This window comes from Dermacentor variabilis, chromosome 7 (genome assembly GCF_050947875.1).
Source record: "Dermacentor variabilis isolate Ectoservices chromosome 7, ASM5094787v1, whole genome shotgun sequence".
NCBI classification, from domain to species: Eukaryota; Metazoa; Arthropoda; class Arachnida; order Ixodida; family Ixodidae; genus Dermacentor; species Dermacentor variabilis.
Window position 1 is genome coordinate 159,358,138 of NC_134574.1, and position 22,524 is coordinate 159,380,661.

At 49.4% G+C, this 22,524-nt stretch overlaps 1 protein-coding gene across 1 annotated transcript; it reads left to right on the forward strand.

Moving 5' to 3' along the window:
- The first annotated feature begins 2,574 nt into the window (after window positions 1-2,574).
- Window positions 2,575-22,458, forward strand: LOC142588281 (uncharacterized). Its single transcript, XM_075699860.1, has 3 exons — window positions 2,575-3,085; window positions 16,164-16,420; window positions 18,007-22,458. Exons 1-3 carry the CDS (start codon window positions 2,875-2,877, stop codon window positions 18,349-18,351), a joined length of 813 nt encoding a protein of 270 aa, XP_075555975.1. The 5' UTR covers window positions 2,575-2,874; the 3' UTR covers window positions 18,352-22,458.
- Window positions 22,459-22,524: the final 66 nt, after the last annotated feature.

Below are 22,524 nucleotides of genomic sequence, written 5' to 3' on the forward strand. Positions count from 1 at the left end.
ACAAAGCAAACAAAAGTGACCCCTTATAAAAGAGGAGAGCGTCTGATTGAGCTGTTCGAAACAACGCTGACGGTCGCGGTCCGATGCTTCGGCAGGTACGCATGAAGTTGACGTCAGGATATTCGATTAAAAACAGATTAGAATAGTTTTGCGTTACAGGGTCCATGAAACTTTTGCCGTTTCAGCACTGGAATCTAGATTTTCTAAGTTAAGCCTTTTAAGTATGCTTCGCTCCCGTTTTCATTTTTCTTACTGGAGAAATTATCTTAAAATTATTGTCATGAGTGCTCTCGGCGTTATCGAAAAGAGGCATCCAATGCACGGTTCGCGAGCTTCTTCTTTATTATATTTTTTTTTTCATTCCGTCAACATGAGAACGTAGCCGCGGCGATTGGGATCGAACACGCGACCTCGAGCTCAGAAGCATAACGCCATATAGCTGCTGAAATACACCGCGGTGGGTTGATCGAAGAGAAGAATGATTCCGTCGTCTCGTCTTTCCAGCGCTGTATAGTTTCGCGATGATGCAATACCAACTGTGCCAGCTATTTATCTTATGGCAAACATTAAACACTACCTGGGAGTAACGACGTGTGACTGCCTGTTTCCAGAGCCGGAAACCGGATGCGTTGTGTGTGCGACGTGTTCCAAAGATGGGAGCACCGCCAGGCGTGAGCGCGGCCATTTAACACCGCGCGTTGAGCACACCGTTCTTGTACCCGAAATGGGTGCCATGGGACGTCTGCTCTAACCAGCTTTAACCGCACGGTGAAAATGTCAGCCGTTACTGCAGCGCGCAGTCCTCGTGATGCATGAAATGAACGCACACGGAAAAAAAAACAGCCTCGGATACAGGTGCCACGTGCTTTACTGATCACATCTTGACGCCACCGCTATAGCTTCCGATTCCAACTTATGTCCTAATCAGCAACTTTTTCAGTTTTTGAAACGACCCTGTTCGCAGTGAACGTATGAAACGATTGCCCTCGTAACGGAACTCTTTACAGATAGCGCCCGGTACAATTATTCCACTCCAGTTCCATTGAAAGCTACTTATCTGTAACTTTTCGCCGTCGTTTCGAGCAGAACCTCGCTTACGCTATCATTACCCCAACGGCAAGTCGTTGCAATAGATGCTAAAGTTGAAGCAATCAATCAATTTCTACGGAAATTTACGAGATGGGAAAGGTTGTGTGAAACTGAAAGTTGGCAACCTGTAGGAAGAAGCAGGAAGCTACAAAGAGAACCGATATATATATATATATATATATATATATATATATATATATATATATATTATATCTTCCTTAATGAGAGAGCTCCGCTGCCATAAAAAAATGAAGTCGTAAGAAAAAAGTATATATCAAATTTATGTAACGGCATTACCGCCATGCAGCTTGAACTCAGCCTGCATGTGAAATCCACGACAAAGTCTGTCTTACATAGTGTCTTGTGATGTTCGTGATGGTGTCGGTGAATCAGCTAATTTCAAGAGCAGCTTCAGTTCTGTTTTCACTCCGGCTGTGATATCTGACGCTCATGAGCCGGCAACGCAGTAAGGGGTTAGTAATAGAGATGACATTGTAATTAGTGCACAAGGCATTCAGCTTTTGCTCGTCGCCATGTCGCCACATTCATCGTTGAAGCCGACTTATAGTGTAGTCATTGTGACCTCGTCATCGCTGCTGTGCCAATAAATCATCTTCAAAGTGTCTGTGTCTGTTTTCATATGCCATTTCTGAGTTAAAGCGCGACAAACACACGAAGAAAAGAAAGAAAGTTCGCTCTTACCCTGGCTGGCCGCGTTTAGTTCATCGGTCAGTTACAAAAGCGCCCTCGTGTTAAGCAAAAGTCACCCCCTCCCCGCTCCCCTTTCCCTCAAATCCCAATGCTCACGTACATTTTACGCAGCACGACGAAGATAGATAGATAGATAGATAGATAGATAGATAGATAGATAGATAGATAGATAGATAGATAGATAGATAGATAGATAGATAGATAGATAGATAGATAGATAGATAGATAGATAGATAGATAGATAGAGAAAGAGAGAGAGAGAGAGGGAAAAGCTGAATTTATTCGCTTTTATTTACCATGAATTATTACCAGGAATTAAAGTGTGTACATTGCCGTTATGACACTACAGGCAGAGGCTGTATCCCTTTGACACTTAGGCGATGGAGATGCTGGCCATCCCTTGCTCCGTAAGTATTTCGGTTAAGCTGGGTTCACACGAAGGGATAATTAGACAGTATGGGACAAGTGTGACGTGCATGGCTGAGCTGCAACTAATCATGGGGCGAACAATTTGTCAGTGGCTTCCACGAGTGATTCGCGATTAGGCGGCACTGAGCTACGGCACGCTCGCCCGCACACTGAACTGGCAATCCGTCCCGTCGTGCGAATTCAACTTTGTACTGTCCTAACTGTGGATGCGTCGCGTATGCCCCGGTGTGTATAGTTCCGTCAACGGAAAGGCCTCGCTCCAAAATCCTCGACGCGTCCCTCTTGCCTCGCAGTGTGGTGGTCCCCGCATCCGGCACCGGCACCGTGGCGTCCTCCGCGCCGCGCGGAGCTCCACCCCCGCACCGTGCGCGGTCGATCACCGGCGGCCGCCCCGCACTTCCCGGCCGGATCGAGGCATCAGCCCCGCTCTGCGGATGCAGTCTCCATGGCGACGGCCAATGGGAGCGCGCCGGAGCCCGGTGGGCGTGTTCCCCCTGTCGTCGGGCCCGTCGGCTGTGGGGCGCGCTTTTATAAGACTCGCGCGGGCGCATTGGGCGCGATAACTTCGTTAGTCATTGCTCGTTAGTCAGGGCCCCAAGGCTGGCCGCAGCGCTGGACGGCCGGTTCCAGCTGTGGAGCAGCGCCATGGCGGCGGCTGCCGCCGCCGTGGCCGCCGAGGACCCGCGGCTGCAGGCGCCGGTCGGCGACGATCGGCTCGGCGCCGGAGTCGCGGCGCACGTCGCAGCCGCCGGCCAGCAGGATTGCGGCGGCGGCGACAAGCGGAAGGTCGAGCTGGCGTCGCCGCTGTACGCGCTGCAGGACACCAGGCACCGCGACGGACAGCTCCAAGGACAGGGTGAGTTGCTGCTGCTGCTGCTCGCCGAGCGCGCGCGCGCGCCGTGGCGATCGATGGCCGTAGAGGCCTAATGTCATTAGGGACCCCCCATCAATGCCTTAACGAGCTCTGCCCGCGGAGGCGGGGTTCCGAGCGCGCGCCGCCTTCTCGGACACCGAATACGGCGTCGACGACGGCGACGAGAAACCGACGAAAAGAGAAATTTTGCGGCCGTTAAGTGAAAGAAAGAAAGAATGAAAAAAAAAGAAAAACGTGACGATAAAGAAAGAGCGGAGCTTGTACGGACAAGGAGAACGTCGATATGCAATCGCCGTCGCCGCTCGTCGGAATCGCCGCGCGCGAGCGCCTCGACGATACGGAGCGCGGGCGAAGTGCGGGACGCGAGGAGGGTTTATCCGAAGCCTGACCCGAGCCCAAGGAGCGCGAGCAGTGCCTCAATCCTTCGATCCCGGCCCTCGCACTATGGATGGACTGAACCTCTCAACCAACGAGGATGTAGCTCCTGAAGAGTTAGAGAGATACGACGATCTGAAGGCCCTTCGCAGTTCTAGCTAACAGGAGGCGCAGGTCTATTGGTGCAACCGAAAACTTTGTCCGCTTTAGCCTACCTTGCCTTAATTCTTACAGAAACGTAGTAACTGTGCTTGAAGATAAGCAACAAGACACCCCTTCCATTCAAGTTTAATGGTGGTTAGCCTCTGAGACCGTGTACCGCATCACTTGGTAATATACCCTGATGCCTAGGTACGAAGCTTTCGATGTATAAGTGCGACATCCATTTCGAGTTTATCCCGGGTCTATGCAACGTTTCAGACAAAGAAACCTACGAAACTGGCAATGAGACACCTAAGGGCTTCTAATATGGTCTGCCGGACCCCGACCTCCAAAGAACAAGCTAATAAGCTTGAGCGGGACAGAGCGATCCTCACGTGGCCCTGCTTATAGATTATCGTTGCATAGCTTCTTCCATCAGATGCAGTGCCCAGTATCATAGTATCTCACGGATATAACAGAAAAAAAAAAGTGTAAACGGAAAATCGTAACCTATATTGTTATAGACGCAACGGGAATGCCATGATGGTCGTCGATACACAAAAATATAGTAATAATAAGATCAGAAAACTACACTTGACTACAACAACCGAATGTCTAAGAAGAGTACGGGCCATGGTCACAGCTAACAAGCCGATACCGCTGTGTGAAATTGCTCCTGAACCACTTCAGCGATGAAATTTGAGAAACGACAATCTACACGGGCAAATTGTGTGTATCTCAAATAACTCTTAAGGGGAAAGTTACGTTCATACTGCATTCTTTACGGTCAATCTGCGCTCAGCCGTCGTGATGAACGACAATTCACGGGTTGATATTTGACAAAAGACATGCTGACAGCAATCGCTACAGCACTTCAGACCGTTCCGACCATAAGGTGATGTTAGTCTGTATAGGGCCGTGCGAAGATTAATTTTGGATACCGAATCGAATAACGCCGGAAGCGAATCGAATCAAATATCGAATATTTTTCGAGCATCTTACGAATATTGAGCAGCCGTTTTAACAATAATTACAGAGCGATGTTTACATTCTAGTGTTTACACCGTTCTTAAGTTTCTGCCATTATATTGCACGTTATGAAGGGTTGTTCTTTAAAAGAACAAATGGTACCCGCTGGAATTAGATGTCACCTGCTTTTGCTCCTATGTCATGTTTGATTGCGCAAACTATCTGCGTTTCGAAAACTATATCCGTGTTTACGAACAGTTACTATTCGATTCGAAGACCGAAACGAACAAGACGTTCGATACGTTATTTGAAGGTGTCGAGCACTCGTACACGCCTATATACCCAACAGCGCTGAGATTGGCCCATGAAGTCCATTACAGTCATGAGAGCACCCACTAGCATGTTGCCATCTCTTGGCGTGCAAGGATTCGAACGCGAATGCACCTGCGTAACTTTTGTTTTTCGCATTAAATACGTGCTTTTCAAGCCGAAATAGATCAAGCGATATTGTTCCATGATTCCTAGCAAACAATGCAGGTAAACGTTTTCTTTAACCGCATAAATATATAGTTCAAGTATGCTAAGTTTCCTTTATTACGTCCGAAAGATTCTTAGCCCCAGATGATCACGAACGACATGCATACTGCAACAATACCTAATGTAAATTTCACCGCGCGACTTAATTCGCTTACTTCACAGCACTAGCTGATAAGCCGCGAGCAAAGAAAGGTAATATTAATAAGACAATAGGGAACGTGGGTTTCACCACATATTTTCAAAAGCTTACGCGAGAATCACTTCAGCCTTTCCCCTTTCACCTCGCTTTACACATTCTTCATGATTTTTCGGAGTCATCGGTGTGCAAATCAGCAACAAACTTTGTGCACTGAGGTGCGCTATATTTCCGTACACTTCGGCTCGCTGGCAGCACTCGGAAGCGCAAGATCGCGCGCAGTGTCTCGTTGCCCGCTAGGAGCCTCGGCAACGTTCGCAGACTCAGTTGTTCCACGACACTTGTGGTACCTTTGAGCAACGTCACAAAAATCGCACATTAAACCCAACCAATAGGATCACAAAGAATAAATGCGAGCGTCAGCCTTCTCTTCGCGGCGGCAAAGCGCGTCGCTACGCACACTGTTCTTCGTCCTTCTTCACCGGCTCGTGCAGTTGTCCGTGAAGCAGCCTCTTCGTCAAGACTACAGCTGCTCAGGAGTCTTCTCACCTGCTTATGCGTGTCGCTGTTGCAACGAGCGCAGGATGTAGCGACTTGTCCATCAGCTTCCCGCCCAGATGCCATCGCTGCCATGTAATCAAGCTTTTGCGTTATGTCCCTGCCCTGGTAGATTTCAATTATCGCTAACACGTCACTCGGGTGAACTGGTGCACATAAAATAGCTTCTATAACTGAAGGACCGTGGTTTCGGGCGTGCGTTTTGTATTATTAGGCTCAGCCTTTCACTAACAAATGCGGCTAAAATGACTGAAATAATCGCTCACTGTCGTCTAAACGTATAAACTTCTTTTTAAAGCATTTCTTCATTACAAGCAGCCTTATTTCAGTGAGAAGTGCTTCACTCGGCGCGCCTATACGTATATTTATTGAAAGACGCGTTCGGGTGAATTAACTAAGGCGTGGATCACTTTGGATATTGTAGAAAAACCTGTCACAGCGTCCATTACTCGCTCCCGATTTCTACGTTGTTCAGTTGCGGCGTTTCTGGACGTTACTGCATGGCTGCTTCGCTGCATGGGCACAAGAGATCCTCACAGGCAGATGACTCTTCTATATTTCGAGAGCGGCAGCTCATATATCGTCACCAGCAGACAAGTGTCACGATCGGTTTACTCTTTGATTTTGTTCAATATTGCATCGTCTTTTTTTTTTACATAACCCTCCTCAGAAACCGCTTGCAATATGTGCACGGCCTTGGCATATTTTTCTATTGTCTCAGCAGCGGTCTTCGAATCCCTTACGGCTCTCTAAGCCTTTATTTGTCCGTAACAAAATGGTTTGTTCTCTCTCAACGTCAAGAAGTGATTTCACACGATTTATTTTTTCGGGATTAAATTCAGAGATCGTGTTTGTTTTGTTATTGAACCGAAAGGCGATTCTTCATTGAGTATCGTGTGAGTATTTTAAACAACAGTGCGTTTAAACGCGGCTCTGCATAGACTTCGCTATACTCGTAAAGGTGAACGCGTCTCGGAAAGGCTGCCCTACGAGTTACAATGAGGTACCGCGCGCTCAGAAGCACTGTATCAATAAATATTGTGATCAACACGGGTTAGAATTTGGCTGCGTCCCTTTTCAGAGGTGCGCCGCTATTGAAACTCCGCCCTGCATATACAGCTTACCGAAGGACAAGCGCTTGGTCACAGCCTCGGTCTTCCGCGATTCGTGGTCATCGTGCTTTTCATAACTTCAAATTAGAGTCATTCCGCTGTGCTGACAGCTCCACGGTTCGGTCTTGTACCTCGAGCAATGTGAAGCCCGTTTAATCTCGTTGAGAAACCGTCATTTCTTTTTCTTTTTTTTTTAAATTCTAGACCAGATTTATTACTGCGAATTGTGCTTCTCCCAGTCCAGCCACGTTTTTGGCGGGCGAGCCTGACTTTCGTGAGCCGATGCCCGTGACAGTGCGGTCCAAAAATATGCGCCACTGAGTGTTCGTTTGCTTTTAATTTGATATCTCGCCATTACAAACATTCTGTCTTGCTTATTATTCGTCCGCTACACAACAGTTGCAGTATTCATACAGCCGCTCTCTGCAAATCATGAATTACGTAGACGTCAACAACATGAGCCCACCGAGTTTCATCTCGCGTTGACTATAGCCTTGTTATCGACGACCGTACGTCGTCTTCGTCCAATCGTCGCTACCTGTATGCGACACACAGGCCTACACATCTGAGTCTAACGTAGTGCGTACTCTACAAATATCAATTCTGTATTCGACAGCAGATGTAGGAAGCATGTCGAACCGCTTTCGCTGCGTATCTTAGAATGCCTTCTAGAATATCATTTAACATCGTCTGCGTCCTACAGTGTTGATGGTTTAAAGTAAACGTGAGATAATCCAAAAGGGGAAGCTAGCTTTCTCTATTTCTTTAAATATATCACAGATTTTTTTTTTGTCTTTCGCCGTACATCTAAATCAATACCAATTTTATTTTTGTTTTAAATTGTTGGCTCTTATATGCACCCTCACTAAATTGCGCTTACGGTGACTTAACGTACTGATTGTGGCTGACTCCTTCGCAGTTTGGAGGTGTTTAACACACGATTATTCCTTATGTATTTCCCCTGTTTTGTAGGTCGTAGCCGAGTAACGTGTCAATACTTGTTGCTGGACTTGCTGGTTCATACTGATTGTGGTGGGAAAGACGTGAAACCGGTGTGAAGGAAAGACCGGAGTGGACGCCCTTTTATGTACGTTACGTACGGTCTTTTATTCACATTCTTTTCACGTATATCTTTTTTAATCACACCCGAGTAACGTGCGCCACGTTCGGGCAACTAAACATGCAGGGCTTTCTCAAACTGCTTTGTGTGCCTGCGTGCGTACGTGCGCGCGCTAACTCTTTTGGCGTCGTGACTGCTGGTTTGCGCAGCCAAGACTGCCACCGTTCGTCACAGCGACTAATCACATGCACCCAGAAATGAAATTACTGCGTTTGTGGTAATTATTCAGAGCGTCATTTCTGTATTTGCCTTCTTTCTAATTTTATGCCGCGCTAGCGCGTTACACGATTGACCATTGAAGAGAATACCTGGCATACAGTTTTCTTTTTTTTTCCAGTGGTTTCGCTCCGGTGTCCGGGCGCTTTTGTCTGTTTGACTTACGACGGTATCTATAACCCGTATGAACAAATTGTCACGTTCTATTCTGTCGCCACAATGACAATCTTAAGCGCACTGAAGGTCGAGCGAGTTTATATGACCGTATGGTGGGAAAAACAAATACTATCAGTTTCGACCGAAGGCGAAGCACTCCAAGCGATACCAAGGTTTACAGCGTTGCGCCGGGGGCCTATCAGGACGTCGACGTGATGAGAAACGTTGCAGCGGCCCTGCAGATAACGCACCTCAACGATGCGCGAGATGGACCAGGAGGAAAACCGTCGGCCCCTTGGTTGTGTTCGAAGAAAGGGTCGCACAAATTTAGCTTGACATTTAACCACGTTGCTGTGGTATGGCCACGCACCTGCTCGGCAGGAACGCTAATTCGCGCGTGTGCACAACGTTTACGTCAGCAGTGGAAGCCATAACGCGGCCCTGACTCCGACAAGGCCGACTGAGCGAGGCGTTACTGTGCGTCCACTTGAGGCTTCGTCGCTTTAGGAGCCAAACGCATATCACGTTTCTAGAGGCATTCTAATCCTCCACGCGCGGGCTGCGCATGCGCCGTCAATATCATGACAGCACGACAACGCCGACGGCGCAAATGCTCCTCGAGTGTTCGTATAAAAGCTGCGGCAATAAAAAGTGAAAAGTTTAATGCTGGCACGCAAAAAAAACTGTTTGCTGACTGCAACTCTGGCTTCGCCACACAAAGGGTGTTTATGCGGCGCAGCAACTTGTACCCCTTTACAAGCCAACTTTACAGAGACTCAAAACTGTGCATGCGCCCTGGCAATGATTATTAGCTGCAACAACGTAATTTTCTGCGCAGCTCTAGTCAGCTATGCTTGCTCGATTAGTTAATTGACATCAAGTTGTTATTACGGTTGTCAAGTGGGCATTGTTTGATACTGCGTGCTGGTTAGGTAATGCTAGAAGTCACCATCACCTGTTTAACAACAACAACAACAACAACAACAACAACAACAACAACAACAACAACAACAACAACAACAACAACAACAACAACAGCAACAACAACAACAACAACAATAATAATAATAATAATAATAATAATAATAATAATAATAATAATAATAATAATAATAATAATAATAATACGAAAGCATGAATTGTGTAGCTTGCTAGCATAGAGTGTGACATGCGTAGCGAAAATGGTAGCAAATTTGACAGTGCCTGATCATGTAGTGCCACTGTCGAAAAATACTATATTTATACACTCTTCTTTCTTGTTATTGTTTATTCCTTTCTTTAATAGATTTTCACAAAAGGCACACGAATGCTGCCTTCATAAGAACCCAACAGAGAATGACTCGAAGGAAAGCATAGGGGAAATATAATATGCATAGGGAAACGATAAATAAATGGGAACGAAAGTGGATTAAAAAATCTGACCTTAAGTGAGATACGAACCCACGTATTCGAACCCACGCGGTAGCTCACTTTGTTAGTGCGATGCACTACAAAGTGAGCTACCGCAGCGCCGTTTTCCTGGACACGTTCTTAGGTACTTATGTACGTGTGCCAGATCTAACGCTGGGAGTGTTAGCCAGCGCCATCATTCAGGGCCTTGGCAGTGGAGTGTGAACATCCTATCTACCGCAGGCATCACGTAGTACGTGAACTTTTTTGTGTGAAGGCAACGGATCAATAAACCCTCGTATGCTGCCGGAAGACATCTAAGAGCTCTGCCGGATTCTAGGACCTCGCTATGTAATGAACGGGTAGAAAGGAAACCGAGGGGGCCCGATTTTTATTAATCGCAATCATAATAAGCCCATGGACAATGACACGAAGGAAAGCGCAGGGGAAATTATTTGTTGTTGCTACTGCATGTGCGTGTAAAACGTGCGCGTGTAAAATAAAGACAAGCGTAATTTCCGCGAAGGAACCGGTAACTTAACAACGCATTCTAACGACGCTTTGTTTTTGTTGTAAAAAGTTATTCTAAGAAAGAAAAAGACAAACCACAAGGTGACAGTGTTTCAAACTATACCCCCAGCTGAGGATTAGTCTCGTAACCCTGGCCTCACCATTTACGGCAATGGCGCCAACTTGGGTCGCAGACACGCCACCGGTGGCGTTCGCGAGTCTCATTCTGCCTCCCGCCACCTACCGCGCCGAAACCAATCAGTCGTTGGCTGCGGTGGTGGTAGTAGGCACCGGCAAGACTATATAGCTAGTGATTCTGCCTTGACAGCAGAAATCGGGCTAAAGGGGGCGTGTCATTTAGCAGGCGTTGTGATGATAGAACCAGATAACTCGTAGCGAACTTAGTCCATATAAAGTGCATACAGTCCATATAAAGAAATAAAGTCCACATGATATGAAATTCACGATTGTCTGCGGGCTGTTATAACGGACTTAATGGGGATGCCCGCGCACAGGCGTTGCCTCTGATGGAATTAATATGCCATTGGCAGGAATATATAGTCAGTAATTCTACCTTGACAACAGCCACCATCGAAATGAGTTATTATCAGGCGTGTAACTAGAGTGGAACAACTCTTTCCCACATCTCCATGAAAGTTCGCTGCCATCTAGTGCCGCCACCGCGTATCCTGGGCGTTGCCTCGAAAATGTAAGGCCTGTCTGTGCGTGCAAATGCTGACAAATGCGTCTCGTCTCGTGGCAATCTGGCTATTTTCTTGCGCATTGCGCCGTTTCTTAACTAGAAGCGAGAAGACTTATACCGGACGAACAATTGACCGCTAAGTGTCGTGTGTGGGCATTAAGTGAACGGGCGTGTTAACAGCGATATCAACAGAGGCATCGGAGGTCTGCACGAGTGTGGCGATCGCGTCAGAACAGCAGCTGCCCTTGTTCGTGATGACGACAGAGGTGGCGCGAATCCCCGTATCGGCATTATATTCTACTTATAGTCTGCCAGCGTTGGACATATATTTCAGCGCTGATTTCGTGTGTTTTGTTTGAATGTCGATAATCGTGGTGCATGAGTAACTCCCTCTTACGCCCGCCTCCTCGTTTTCTGTTTCCGTATGTGATCACATTGTTTTGTCTACTATATTTGTCTTCTCTGTACATTTTGCCTCGCGTGTCACACTCTAAGCGCACAAGTACGAAGGCTTCGTAGCTGTTCCTGGGCAGTATAATAAAAATTTATTATTATTATTATTATTATTATTATTATTATTATTATTATTATTATTATTATTATTATTATTATTATTATTATTATTATTATTATTATTATTATTATTATTATTATATGGCCTTTCTTGACTACGTAAGGACAAAAGCAACCACCTCGCCCTTCCCCGTCCCCACCTGGCTTGCACTCAGTTCAGTTCGCTTCTTCCAGTGGGCTATCCACCGCACCAGGAACGCAGCCAGAAAGGGAGGGGGGCGGAGGCACGCCGAAATTTCCATGTTGTATCCAGGATACCACCTGTCAAGCCTCCCCCCCCCTCATCCACCCCGTCCCTGGTCAAGTGCGTGCTCCCCCCCCCCCCCCTCCCCGGAAAAAAGAAAGTCTCGTAACGACACCGCACCGCACCGGCACAGCGCGCAGCCTAATCAAAGGCTCGACGTTCACGCTTCAAGAGGCGCGTTATTCCAGCCCGCAGGTGGCACCAGGGAAGTCCAGACCGTTTCTTCGACGCTGGCGCGGCACGCATTTATCGCGTTAGACCGGCGAGCATGCGCGAACTTGTTCCAGGCTGGAATCGCGAAGGGAGGGACGCGGGGAAGGGGAGCGATTAAGTACGGCTCATGGAGCAGCGTATGCGAGCGTACACGCCGAAAGCCCACCGCTCCGTAAAGCGAGCCCGTATACCACCGGCAGCGCGCGCGCCTCAAGTCGTCCGCGCGGTTCCGCTCCCCCCTTTGACCGAGCCCCTCGAGCTCCGCTCGGACGTAGAGACGCGCTGCGCAAAGGCGCAGCGGGACGCCGAGCGTTCCCGCTGAGACGAACCGGGGAGCGCCTTCTGTCGGGGCGACTCCGAACGCCGTGGTGGCCAGGAGGTGGCCACCCGGTGCAGACGAACTGCTTAAAGCGTGACGTCACGAAAACATGCGACGCGACAGCGCTGCTGTCGCTGTCGGTGTAGGCAAGAGAACGAGAGAGAGAGAGAGAACACACATTTATTTGGCAAAACAAGTAGGAAATTTCCTCGATGAGTGGGGCCCTCAGTCCAGGGCTCCATTGCCATGCGCGACTTCGCGAACCCGCTGGATCAGCCGTTTATGTTCGACGTGCGTGCGCTAGAGAGAGAGAGAGAGAGAGAGAGAGAGAGAGAGAGAAAGGCAGGGAGGTTAACCAGACTGAGTCCAGTTTGCTACCCTACACGTGGGGAGGGGATTAGAGAGAGAGAAACATGAGTCTATGCCGTACTTTCACATGCACTAAGTTAGGTGTAGGATGTCTACAGTTGGGCACTCAAGTCTGTTGCCTTCATGTGCGTGCGCCAACTTCTGTTGGTGTCAGTATAGTTCAATTGCCAACAAATTCACCTGGCGAGAGTTTTCTAGAAGAAAAGTTCAGCGCTTCCAGCGTTTAAGTGGGAATCTGTGTTATGCGAAGCTTTCTTTGGTGTTTGCGCTAGTGTTGAAGCAAGCGTTATGCAAACGTAAAGCTGATGACGGAAACGTTTGCAAAAAATGACGCTAATGGAATGGAGCTTCACGCTATTTTCTGTAGGCGACCAGTTCCCGAGTTCTCTGCAGCTCCTCGCTCCATGCACGCCACGGTCTAGTTTTGTTCACGTCGCTCCCTACTGCACACTTCTTCACCTCTTGCCTCGTCTACTGGTTGTCTGTTATTCGGGCACATATCCAGTCGAACATACCTGTTCTGAGGGCAACGGCCAATAGCGGGCACATACCCATTGGTCCGAGACAATACCGATAACACCGGACAGGCGGGGACGTTCTTGCATTGTTTTAGCCTCGTCTTTAGGTTTCCGGTTTCTACGAGCAATCTGGAACACCAACTAAGACCAAGATAACAGGCTGCGGAGAAGAAGAAAGTTTACCTTGAATGTCGTCCATAGAATTTCATGTAGAGATAGCTGGGCAAGCTCCATCGGCGAAACTGGAACCATGAAAAGAAGATCGAAACGACGGAATGACGTGGTCATTTGACGCTACGTCAGATTCTCCCGTCATGTACGACGAAGAAACAACTCGCATCGTTAGCTGGAATTTTGACATTGCTAAATCGAATAAATTTTGTTTGCTTCGTGCCGCGCCCGTGAGACTGGTGACACTACAAAATTTTGGTAGAACGACGACGAAGGAAGGTTTTCTCCTCAAGGATTGGAAGCGATGCGGTGCAACATCCAGGAGACCGACGTACCAGTTGTTTCAGTGCCACTAGTGGTCGTGCGCACAGTAGCCAAGTCAAAGGCCGCAGTCAACGATTTAATTTTTGCAGTTGGTCTTACTCGTCTGTTGTCAAGCTTCCGCTCGAGCAGGTTATGTGCGTCGCTTTGGAAAGATGCGTAACTTGTAAATGTCGCTTCGATAAAACGAGCGCTGTTTGTTGGAATCGATGTTTTCCGCGAGCGCTACAGCCGAGCTGTCGTTTCGAAAGGTTACGCCTTTTCTAGAACAAAGCGGAAGGTATTCAGTGCAGCCAGGAATTTCAGAAAAGAAAAAAAGCGAACTGAAAAGCAAGAACGACGCGCGCCTCTCACCCTGTCCTCCACCCGCGAAAGGCGGGCGGAAACGCAAGGTGCATCTGTTCCTGTTCTCCCGCGCCTGCTGCTCCCGCAGCGATCTGGGCCTCGCTTCGAAACAAAAACGGGAAGAGGCGACGTGCGCGCGTTTTCTAGCTCGGTACGTGCACTCTGTATAGCGCCGCGTGGCGCCTCGAATTCACAGCACGCGCCGCTTTATTGTTCTCAGTTGTGCCAAGCCTCGGGATTCGCGGCGCGTGCGACACATTTGCACCGGCGACTGGTGAAACACGATGAGTGGGAGGCAGTACGAGGCTGGTTTGGTTAGAGCGGAGACGAGTTGGGTGGGGGAGTTGTCAGACACCGACGCACAGCGTGTCTCTATTAGGAAAACGGTGGTCGCAAAAGTGATGCGGGGGAGGGATGGGAGGGATCCTGCCTTCCTCCCCCGCCTCCTCTTCCCTGGAGGGGTGATGCGGCTCCCCGTTGCTCTCCCGCCCCCAATTCATCGCGCCCCCCCGGTGAGAAGAGCGCGCACGACAGATCGACAGAAGCGCCTGCCTGCGGAGGGTGCGAGCTTCGGCGGCGGACACACGTCGATGATGGCTCACTGCCACCCGACGTGCGTTCCCTCTCCGGGGAGTCGGTACACTATAGCGGCTGCTGTCAGTCAACGCTGGAAGTATACTTGCGTCACCCGATGCGGCCATATTCGCCGTAGCCAGCTCCGTGCGCGTGGCGCGCCAAGCGTCGAGTAGGTGTCGGAAGCGCCCCCGTTGGAACTTTTGCAGGCTCTCGGGGCGGCGTGTTGACACAGCGTCGCCACTTTTTGGCGCCCGGATATAGCGGTGGCCTTATCTCTTATTTGGCCCCGTGGCTCCTTTCTTTGTCCGTCGGCGATAGGCACGTGTACTGCGGTGTGCCTTTTGGAAGGCGACGCGTGCCCTATGCGGGGCCCACAAGTGACTGCCACTCAATCTAACGACACTGGATGGTGTGCGGAGCGAAATGATCGCTTCAATAGGGCCGCTGTTACCTGTTTCTGCTCGCCGCTCTCACAAGCGCACGCTGAGCCGCTACGGCAGGCTGTTTACCGACTGCGAAGCATGTTTGGTGACAACACGTTCGTCTTCCGCGTCCCCCCTTCCCTGTTAACACACACACAAACGCGGGCGCGTCTTTTGTTAAATGACGCTCTGCACACATGCAACAAGCTCTACGCTTTCGAGTGCGTTGTGTTTTATTACTCGACTGATAACATGCGGGGATTTCTCTTGCGATTGGTGGACTACTAAAATTTGACCTCATGTTTAATTTGCGTCTCGGATGCCAAAGCGGCAAGGTGCATGGCCGCAAACAAGTTCACGTCACCAGCCGGTGGTTGTATCATTTATGGTGGTTGCATATATATACATATATATATATATATATATATATATATATATATATATATATATATATATATATATATATATATATATATATATATATATATATATGCGAAGGCTAGGGGTTCGGTTCCCACCGATGGCAAGTGTCTTTTCGTCCGCTTTCATTCCCCCTCCTCCCTTTTCTCTATTATTTTCTAGATTTCAATTTCAACCACAGCTAATTTTCCCGATGTTTTCCTTGGCATCATTGCAATATGAAGCCGATGAAGCCAATGAAGCCAACCAATATATATATATATATATATATATATATATATATATATATATATATATATATATATATATATATATATATATATATATGGATATGTTTCCAAATACAACAACATTTAGCGATTCAGTATTACGAATAAAGAGAAAAAGAAATACAAGATCTTGAATCAGCGCAAAGCATTAAAGACGCGTGAAGACTTGCGCAAAAACACGAAACCTACCCAGCGAGTAGGCCTCATACGATGCCTCTTAGCTCAGATTTCATCATTATTCTAAGCAATTTATTAATCCGACTTTATGCCCCCCCCCCCCCCCTTTTCGGGCAGAGCGCGATAACCGAACAATTACACTAGGACCCCGCGGGCTGCGCGCATTGAAACGCGTTCTTATTCGGCAACGCCTGGGCGCAGGAGATGGCGGAGCGTTCAAGAAGCTCAAGCTGGAGCCCGGCGTGTCCGACCTGGGCCTGTCGTCGTGCGGCGGCGGTGGCGGCGTGCTGGCCACCGCGTGCAGTCCCACGACGCCCGCGAGGCGGCGCCACCGGACCACCTTCACCCAGGAGCAGCTGCAGGAGCTCGAGGCGGCATTTGCCAAGAGCCACTACCCGGACATCTACTGCCGCGAGGAGCTGGCACGCATCACCAAGCTCAACGAAGCGCGAATTCAGGTAACACCACCCGGCACGCCTGCGCTATGTTCGTTATTTTACCCACGAGAGGGCGTTGCTAACGGAAAAGCAAGCAAGCAAACCACCGCCCCGTTCCAAAGGGGACGCTCATAACATCCATCCATCTATCCATCCATGTTCATAGCCGATGCATGAATGAACAGTTGAATAAAAGAGACGCTCATGCCGGTTTCCAAGCTGTGCCCATTCGACTTTGAATATGTTATACACTAGCCGAGTGTGCCATCCCGGTACCGGAGAAACGCATCAGCTGAGAGGTCATGTTGTCTTGTGACGCTTGCAGGAACTGTTAATGTGAGAGCGAAGAGGTGACAAGTTCTAGGATGTATATCTACTGGGACGTCAGAGCTGTTAATGAAGCAGTCAGTTGAAAGGAGAGTGTGCCGACTCACTGCGGCACACTGATGATAGCACACTTCGCCTGTCAAGTCATCGCAGTTACGGAGAGTAATCTTTCCTACTGCATGGTCTACTAAAATTCGTTACGTTCGCGTAGAAGTCATAGTCTGAGTAATACATGCATTAGCTTTACATGCTGTGCAAGTTTCTCGGTTGATAATGGTTCGGTGATGATCGTTCAAGTGAGGAGGCCGCTCAGGTGAGGAAGCCGCGCGAGATCTCTGCTCTCGATGTCGCTTCTGCAGTGCATCTTCGTCACTCATGGCCCAATAGCAATATTGGTTGACCTCGTTCACTTACCCTGCTCACTCAAGCGCCTTCTCTTGCCTGTATAGGCAGATGCATACGCAGCTGCTGCATCAAATGCTGAGGAACATTTGTTCGTGAGGCCCTTTTACGTGTCTTCCTTCCCAGGTGAGGACTCGAGAGTGAATGCTATACAATGTCGAATTCCGCCATGTTGTGAAATTCCGCCGTGTTTGCGTTTTGAGCTAATCAGGAATGACTAGATTCGACATTATGGCAGAACTCGACACTGTCCAGAATAACGTCCTCGGGATAGTTAAAATGGTTTAATTGCGGCCGAATTTCGTGGCTTCGGCTAGTCTCACTTCGTCTCAACCTCGGATGTCTGCACAAACCACGTAGACCTGTTGGTCCTAGTCAAGCACTTTCACCCAGCTTCCCCGTATTTCGTCTTAACGTTCGGTGCAGCCGGTTGTTTCGAAATGTTGGGATGGGGCATTCTACATTGAGAACGTGATGTCTTGTGAGAGCCCTGGGAAGCTTTCTAGCGGCATCTGGCGTTGACAGCGGTGTATACATTCCTCTTTGCTGTCCTGATGGCTGTGATCGTGTGTCTGTGCTTTCTTCCTCTAGACCGTAAACCGATTTACCCCCTTAAAGGTCCTCAAGGTTCAAAAACCAGCCTATAAATCACACGCTTGCACTCATTTGGGTGTAAGAGTGCTAATTCTAGATAGAAAACACCCTTAAGGGTATAAATCGGTTTACAGTGGACCTTCTTATCTTTCTACCTGCCCCTCCCCCATTTTCCGGCGTATATAAGATAGCAAACCGGATTTTCCGCTCTGCTTGACACCTCCCTGCCCTTCTCCCTCTCTCACCGTGCGGTGCCGCGCCGCGCGCGTTTCACTCCCCGGCAGGTGTGGTTCCAGAACCGGCGCGCCAAGTACCGCAAGCAGGAGAAGCAGCTGCAGAAGGCCCTGGCCGCGCCGGCGGCGCTGCCGCCCGCGGCCTGCAACGGCATGATGCGCGGCGTGTACGGCCCACCGCGCACGAGCTCGTACGCGGCCTACGCCGCCGCAGCAGCGCACCCGCACCCGGCGGCGCGGTACCCGGCGTACGGCGCCGCGGCGCAGTCCTTCGGACACCAGCCCGGGGCGGCGGCGGCCGCCACGTCGCCCGAGGAGGACTGGTACCAGCGCGGCTTCTCGGCCCTCAGGGCGCCGCCCGCCACCGTGTCCCAGCATCCGGTCTACCACAGCTAGGCACCGCCGGCGCTGCCCTGCGCTCGCGCTGACCGCACGGCGAGCCCGTCGCTGGCTCGCACCCACTGACTCGACCCAGGGGACCGTCGTTGAGAGGGCCCCACGTGCCTCGCTCGTAGCATCTGTGCGTCGGTGGTGTCCGTTTGCGCACCAGTGGGCTTGGTTTTCTGACAGCTGCGATTCTCCCTAACTAAAAGTTGAGGCTCTCTTGGTCAATTGCGTGTTTCTCGACAAGTGCACCGGTTTACGAGGTCTTCATATCGCGTCCATTTCAGCGCGTATTCTTCCAAGCGCACGACATATTCTCTGTTCTTCAGTCGGCGACTATCTCGCTTTCATTTCTTTCGCTTATCACGTCCTCTTCCACTGGTTTAGCCAGTGGAAGACTTGATCTCCTCCGAGACTTGAGCGATCGAAGACAGATTCCCACGTCAATTCGTTAAAGAAAGACAGGAGCACGTCTCGATGCCTTGGTGGCACGCAGAGCCATACGGAGCCCTGGGTCGAGCAACGGCGACCGGCACGCCGAGTCGCACAGCGCGAGCGCAGAGCCGCCGCCGTTCTCTGGTGGACGACGTCACACATCTCTCACGCACGCGTACACCGAGCGCCACCGTCCGATGGGGGACGACGCAACGCGGGCGACGCCCGCACCGCCGAGGAAACCACGAGGGATCGCCGATGCACGGTCCACCGCCGTCTCCCGCCGCCTGAGCTGCGCAAAAAAGAAAAAAGATGGACACACGCCTGCCGGTCACCTGCAGCTGCCGTCACCGCTCGCCAAACCGCACACTCGCGCGCGCAGCCTGAGGCGGTTTCGGAGGGTCACGCGGCCGGGCTAGCTTCTGAGGGACCAGAACACAACGCACAAGGCGAAGGCCGAAGGGCGCGAGTATATTTGCTGCACACTTCGAAACACAGATATGAGACTCGGGATGTGTCGTTAAAACGCAGCCTCCAATTGGTCGCCGGAGAGAGAAATTGGTTACGCGACGGCTGGAAACGCTCCGCCGCGAGACGGTCCGAAAAAAAAAATACTGTGCCACAAGCTTCTCTCGTATTTATGTTATTTCTTCTATTTGACGATCGTATATGTTATTAAACTCGCAACACTGTACAGCTGCAGCGGTAGTCAAAACAGGGCAGAAATTGAATGCCAGTGCCTAACTGGTGCTTCTCTTATGACGCATAACATCTGTCAGGTGCCTCTTCGCCAATCCAATCGTCGCGTATATTTGCAGCTGAACGCAACTTTACCACTTCCGCCTCTAAGCTTCTATACGTATACCGCTGTCACGACGACGCGGCAGAGGTCTTCGCGGGTGACACAACGGTAATTTTGCACATTTTCTTAACTGCACATTTTCGTATACACCCCGCGCCGTAATTAATTGGCCTGAAGGAGCGAGGCAGGTTTAATTAAGCGCCGCGAAGGAGACGGTTGAAGAGAGATCAGATGGCCAAGTATGATACAGCGTATACCACGCGCGCGTATGACGCGATCCCGCGAACGGTAGGCGAGAACCCGCTGATCCCGTGGCCCCGTTAGCCAACGCGAAAGTGGCGGCTGTGGCATAAGATCGGCCAGATGCCCAGAGCACGCGCTTCCCGTGCAATACGTCGCCACAACGCGAAAGCGCTCTCCGAACCGCTTCAGGCTGCACCTCTATACACGCGCAATGCATGCGTCGCGCCTTCCGAGCTCCAAATAAGCGCGCCACCTTCAGAGACGCGCATACTCTGAAGCGGCAACCATATGGGAACGTATTCACGGCGTACAGGAGGGGACCAACACGTAAGGCAAACGCCGCACCTTCGTTACGTCAGATGTCAGCTCCTTTTCGCGTTCAAATAAAAAAAAAAAAACTGAACGTCGAGAAATACTCCGCAACAGCGCATCTGCTTATGTATATATAGGTGCCGGCAAGTGAGGCTGTATACATATCAGACTTCCGCCGGGATTCTCGCAAGTTAGGGGTTCACAGGAAAACGGACGCGCCTAATGAAATGATCAGACGAAACCCTGTCCTTGACAAAGACAAGCCCTCTTGTCGAAATGTTGGCTCCATGAGACACCTCTTGTTCGACCACTGTTTGATCATTCCGCAACGCTTGTTGCGTACGTGTCGATTATCCGTTGCCCATTTTATATTAAACCACCCTGCATACTTTCGGCCTGTTGTCCGCGTCTCTGTCACACCTCACGCGACAGCGTAATCAAGGCTGAAGTCACTTTTATAAGTGGAGGCCACATTTGGCTAAGATCACACAAAAATCAAATTAGGCATGATTAAAGCGCGGACAACACACGGCGCTGCCTTAATTCGCCAACGCCGCTCCGAAAATGCGCGGGAGGTACGTTCTGTGTGGTTGCCGCTTAATACGAAAGCGCTTCTACTCGCCTAGCACTGCGCTAGGCATTGGAAAAGAAACCAAGACAGGAGCGTCGCAACTGACACAACTCACGGACTCCTTGCTTCTTTTGCTAACGCCAACGGGTGTCCGTTCTCTATATAATGTCCAGGAGATGCTAGCAGGTTGATGTTAAATATCGCTACGGAAAACGTTTTGTAAGAAAAAAAAATCAAAATGAAAATCAAGACGACCTCCTCTCTTTTCACGATTTCTATTTCTTCAACTGTGTATTTTACACACTTCACGCTGGTTCGATTGCTTCTTAACAAAAGTCATGCTCTGATCGTTCACCCTGCTTTGTTTTTCGAAGCACTGTGAGAGTGCAATATGAAAGGATGTACTTTTTGTTTCGGTGGTGTGCAATTGCCTGAAGTACGATAGCTCATCCTGCAACACTATCATAGCTGCTGTACTCGAGTGGCCAGGTTGCTCTAGCGTCAGACCACCGTTCGGGTTGGCAAAAAGCGATGAGTTTGTTTAATGCTGAACTTCCCGCTGTTGCGTTAATTTCCTTCATTGTCTTGCGGCGCTGTTGTAATAATTAGCCGGTTGTGAAAAACGGGTTAGGCGTTCTATAGTTTCGAAATCAGCGTTTTCATCTCGAAGCACATCGCAGTATCGGCACACTTAAGGGGACACCAAAAAGAAGCACCTACTCAATTTAAACTGATGAGGTATTCTTTCGAAGCTCTTATTTTCGTTGATTTCGCGGTTGCAGATCCCCCGCTGGAAGAATATATGAAGGCCAAGATTACGTGTTTTTGAATTTCGCGCCAAAACCCTTGTGGTGGCACGTCAGTGTGACGTCACGTATTTTAAAATGTTTGATTGCATTTAGGCCATTGTGACGCAGAAAGTTCTGGAAACTTGCCACGTTCGCTCTTTAGCTCCTGCAGAATAGAACGCATCCTATCTTTACAGATAAACTGTTAACTATAGGCCCGACAACACGCTGTCGTCGTGAAGTCCATGATGTAACGGCGAAAGAGGGCGGGAACTTCAAGGTGGTGTCGCCACTAGTCCTGCGTTCTGGCATTCTTCTTTTTTCAAAGGTTTTCAAAGTTGGCACGCATCCTCTCGCCGCAAGATTGTCTTTTTCTTTTTGGTAAGAAGGTTATGCGTTGCTATATACAAATATTTTTTTGCTCTCTTTAATGTCCCTTTAACGGCTGAAAACTTGTACAAAGCGTGATTTTTGACATTCTCTCTCTTTCTCTCTCTGCCTATTTCTTTTTGCGCGACCGGCACTGACGCTGATTTTTGTACGCTTAATCGTCATAGAACATTGCGGTCGTCCGTGACAGAAAGCAAGACGGACAGGGTATCAAGAGCCACACTCAAGTGAGCCGTGGTTCGCCCTATAATGTACATATTGTATCTTCAAAAAATTGTCGCGCAATATTATCAAGCCCGAAAATTGACTCACCCAGCGACACATCGCCACTTCGGTTCTGCCACACAGCGCATCAAATCCTCGAGGCAGCGAGAGAGAGCGACGCTTCCTGTCGTGTCCGACGATTCTCATGTACAAACGCCAAAGGCGGAGGTGACATTAAACAGAGTGAATGATAACTATCTGCCTGCTACGTCAGCTTCTCTTATCCACGTGGCCGTGATACCGGCGTTTTGAACTCGACAGCGATATCGTTTGCATTGCCCAGAGCTGAAGCATAATAAAAATGACAGCATTGGTACAGTGTAACGATTTTATTACAATTCTTTTCCTCTTCGAACTTCGCCAGTGGTGCCAGTGGCGCA

Excerpts from the sequence above, each read along its gene's own strand:
- LOC142588281 (XM_075699860.1), top strand. The coding sequence starts at position 2,875 with ATGGCGGCGGCTGCCGCCGCCGTGGCCGCCGAGGACCCGCGGCTGCAG. Across the intron at positions 3,086-16,163 it reads CGGACAGCTCCAAGGACAGG|GAGATGGCGGAGCGTTCAAG; the intron begins GTGAGTTGCTGC and ends GCCTGGGCGCAG. Across the intron at positions 16,421-18,006 it reads TCAACGAAGCGCGAATTCAG|GTGTGGTTCCAGAACCGGCG; the intron begins GTAACACCACCC and ends ACTCCCCGGCAG.